The 4,650-nt window shown below is 28.6% G+C and overlaps 1 protein-coding gene across 1 annotated transcript; it reads left to right on the top strand.

Moving 5' to 3' along the window:
• Positions 1 to 3,086: 3,086 nt before the first annotated feature.
• LOAG_12819 (hypothetical protein) lies at positions 3,087 to 3,282 on the top strand (the record flags this gene model as incomplete). The annotated part of the gene is made up of 1 exon (XM_003148330.2): positions 3,087 to 3,282. A coding segment is annotated over one exon (196 nt), but the record flags the coding sequence as incomplete, so codon positions are not given.
• Between the last annotated feature and the right edge of the window lie 1,368 nt (positions 3,283 to 4,650).

Consider the following 4,650-nt stretch of genomic DNA (forward strand, 5'->3'; position numbering starts at 1 on the left):
CATATAATATAGCACGTACATTAAATATAAATTCAATTCAATATATAATTTAATTTATTAATATATTATGCTTTACTATCCGCAAAATTGCCGAAGATGATAATAATAACAATAATAATAACGTGATAATAATAATGCCGATAATAATAGTAGTAATAGTGATAATAATAGTGATAATAATAATAATAATAATAATAATAATAGATAATAATAGATAGCAATAATAATAATAATAATAATAATAATAATAATAATAATAATAATAATAATAATAATAATAATAATAATAATAATAATAATAATAATAATAATAATAATAATAATAATATAGTAGTAATAATAATAGTAGTGATAACCTGTTTTAAAAGTGTCATTATTAAAAAAATGCTTTCTTTCTTCATCACCTTTTTCTTCTTCTTCTTTAGTGGTTATTTCAAAAACGAAAAGTTCGTTGTTGTTGCTTTCCTTTCGGCTGTACATTCCAACTCAGTATGCAAGTAATTTTAATCAAATAGGACATTGAACGAGGGAGGGGGACTGCGGAAGTCATACCGCATGCGCATGCACCTACCTATCTACCTATAGCATTTTTAGCATTAGGCGCGCAGCTCATAAATTTGTGAACGTTGTTGACCTTGATAAAGGTGATGATGGTATGTATGTATGTATGTAAGGAGCCTTCTGGTTGGTGGTATAGGTTGGAACGATCATCCAAATGGAGTCGCTTACTTTTGTCACTGTCGTTTTTGTATTACGCAGAAAGCAGAATAAAATTCCAAGTTAACATCATCATTAACAGCAGTTAACTCAGGAAAACTTTCTCCCGTTTTACGACAATCAAAATATTCATTGGCCATATAAACAGTTTTTAAATAAAACAAAAGTTAATTCTTGTTTTGGAGCACAATTGGATTATCATTATATTCATTATTTTATGCGAACTTCATCTTTTGCTTTCTATTACAAATGATTTGTGAACATTATTCAACTAAATAAAAATAGAGATATCAAATAGATTTATTATAAATAAGATTATTTGGAAAAGAAGAATGTTGTTCATTCCAATCAACCAAAAATGTATTCATGTTAACAAGTAAGAGTTTAAGTTTTCTCAGGGAAAGATTGTCATTTTTAAAGCTGATATCAAGAATTGACGCTAACAATCCTGCAGTTGTCGTTGTTCATCATTGACAGGAGAAAAAATTGTTGAACATTTGTGTTGCTTTGAAATTTTAAGTCCTACGAATGACAATATGTCTAAAATATCCCATTTGAAAAATGAAAATGTCAACTATTTAATCACCTGACTCAGTTTTAATCAAAATATTATAAAATAATAAAATATCATCACCATTGTCATCATCTTAATTGTTAACACCATTGCGATTATAATTTTTCAAACTTTGTGCAAATTTCAGGACGCTATCTGTGAATTAAAGAACACATCCGCACACACACATGCACAGCACACACACACACACACACACACACACACACACACACACACACACACAGACATATGCATGCAAGTTTAAACGAAGGATTATGCCAATATAATAACTTTTTGGATTTAATTTTTTGTTTCAAAAACTTTCAAAGTAAAACTTATGCACATTCATTCACAAGCGTGCATGCTTACTTAAAGTCTAGATATGGGTGGTCTTTGAAAATTAAAAACCCCAAGCACTGACATAGATACTTTCTTAAGGTATGCGATACATTTCTCCTGTTTCCATTGAAAAAATTTTGTATTTGCAATGAATAAATTTGATAATAAGCGCTAATGACATAACAAAAATCGTTCACATTTGCGCCTTATCCTTGTCAAAAAATAAAGATAAAAAATAAAGTAAAATAAATAAAAAAAAATAGAAAAGAAACAATTTTTCCATTGCAGGAAAAAAAGATTCTCACCGATTCTCATCTTTCATCTGATACTATTGGTTACATCTTTGTTTTCAGTTTCAAAAATTACATCATTGATAAATTATTACTACTACTACTACTACAGCGATGTATGTCCTTTTTTCGTCTTCCAATTTATTTAAATTGCATCGGATTGACGATTATAATGATAGCAGAAGAGTTGGTGTTATGGCAATGAGATGAGATGGTGGAAAAAGGGTTGGGGGAGATTTGGCCAATGTATCAATGAACTTGTCATCCACTCTTCCTAAATAAAATGTAATACTTTTTGTGTACAGAAATATTCTAAGGAAGAAATCATTGTGCTTAACATTTCGTTATAAACTTACCTCTGCTAATAATCTTCCAACGATCTTGTTAATTTCTTTACATTTTGGCAATATAAATTATTCCCATTAAATCTTCAATTTATCTTTTCTTTTATGCTTTCATTTGCTCTTTTTTTAACTGGCTATCAGCAAATTCACCAAATTATTGGAATATCCAACACAATGCATCCTCTGTTATCACCTATCTCTGCTAATAATCTCTCAATTTATCATTTAAATGTTAGCTACATTTGACATAATATCAATTATCAATTCAGGAGGAAGATTTAACTACTTTATTTTATTACATCATGCAATTAACTTGTCCATAAATTGATAATAAAACTAAGGATGCAAAAAAGAGGAATTAAGTGTGCCAGAATTTGGTTCAAAATAACTTTTTTCTTTGGTTATTCAATCCTTTCGATAAGCTAATCATAATTTGCTTCATTTTAAGCATTTACAAAACAATAAAATCAAATTTTATTCTTACCCCGAAATGTTCAATTTTTAACGCAAACTATTTTGCTTAACATTATTTCATTTTCACCACTATCATCATTGATCTCTGTTAATTAAAAGTGATTTTTTGATTTCTCGTGACAAATATTCTCTTTCATGATATCCTCAATATATATCTTTCCTTTAGATTTATAATATCATATTTGAAGCTATCTGTATCATTTGTTCCATCTATTGCACGTAGGAGTTTATTTTTATTATTTTTTACTTACTTTCTGATACATGATGTATATATGAAATTAACAAAGGTTAAAGTTTATTCTGTTCCATTTATTTGAAAAGTGCGAAAGGCGTATTAAACACTTCTAAAATTTACTTTTATTTTTCAAGGTTAGAAGGATTAGGTGAAGGGAGTGGCCGAGTTATCAATATTTGTAATTCGAATATCTGGAAATGGCGGATGATGCAGTCTGACAGGCAATGGGTCCCATTTCAAGGCTTCAACATACCGTTTGATCACTATGCCACAAAGGGCACAACAAATATTTCTCCTCAAAATGCGACAATTGAAACAGAAACAAATTAGAAATGGTAAGGAAATATTACTTATAAGATATTTTCTTCACTGCGGAAAATGTTTGTTTAATACAGAAGCAATTCCATTAGTTTTTGTTGGAAATCGGAAGTTTAGTAATTATTTCATCTTTTTTGAAATGTCAAAATAAGCGCTTATTGAAATTAACTTTAACTAACTATACTTCATCCAATGTTTCCAATCTTTGGCTTGATTTTGCTTCAATGTCGTCTTTTTTTTTTCGTAAATCAAAAATTTTGATGATATAAAATGAAGAAGAAAAGCAACAAAAATACATTTTCAAAATTTATGTCGTTGACAGATACGCACGACAACAACAACAAATATGAAAAGTTTTGTTGCTTTGCTGGTGTTATAATTAGAAAATTGTATGTGTGTTCCATTAAGTGATGTCGATGACCGTTATTATAAAATACATTATTAGACTGTCAGCATGAAAAAAAGAGAATGAAATATCCAAAGGATACATTATTATTATTATTATTGCCGATACTGCAGATCATATATCATGATGTATTTTAATTTGAAACTTGGAGAAGAGAGAGAGAGAGAGAAAAAAAAACAAACTTTGCACCCTTTTTTTTCCTTCACCTCTTTTACTACGGTACTATTCAATTTCATGGAATCATTCATTCATTCATCTTCATCATAATCGTCTATTATCATCATTTCATCTTATCTTTTTCATACCTTTTTTCTCTTCCCTCATTGTCGGATATCTTTTATACATTCCAAAATGTAAATGTTGCCCTTAAAATTTATGATGTTTGTTCAGCTTTATTTTTCCATCCGAAAATTTGTTTAAATAATTTGTTTATTCTTCGCATTATTTTTATAAATTAACTAATTATAGAATTCTATCTGGGTAACATGCATATTTCAAATGGCAATTTTAAGTTTCAAACCATCACGCAACATTTAGCTCATGATGCCGTCATAATCGAATAACGATGAAAGCCGACTTGAAACTTCTTCTCTTTTGTTGTCCTTCTTGTCCCCTCTGTGTCCTTTGGCACTTTCCACTCCGATCTTTCGAATTTTATTTTGTAACCTTTGCAGCTCAAAAGTACATTGAGGAAATTATTGATAGTTGTTTGAAATGAAACTAAACACATATATTCGTTTTTTTCAAAACAACAACTTTTTTCCGCATTTTCATTGAAAATTATAAAGCAAAGTTAAATTTCCAAAACTTAAAAAGCACTAAAATTTTAAAAAACAGAATTTTGCAGCGATTTTGCTCCGCCATAAATATATGTTAAAATACATTGTAATATATTGCATATACATACTAAAGTAGTAATTAAATTAAAATTCATTGCAAAATTCAACGAATAGAAATGTAATTTCATATTGAAA

Source organism: Loa loa (genome assembly GCF_000183805.2).
Source record: "Loa loa unplaced genomic scaffold supercont3.819, whole genome shotgun sequence".
NCBI classification, from domain to species: Eukaryota; Metazoa; Nematoda; class Chromadorea; order Rhabditida; family Onchocercidae; genus Loa; species Loa loa.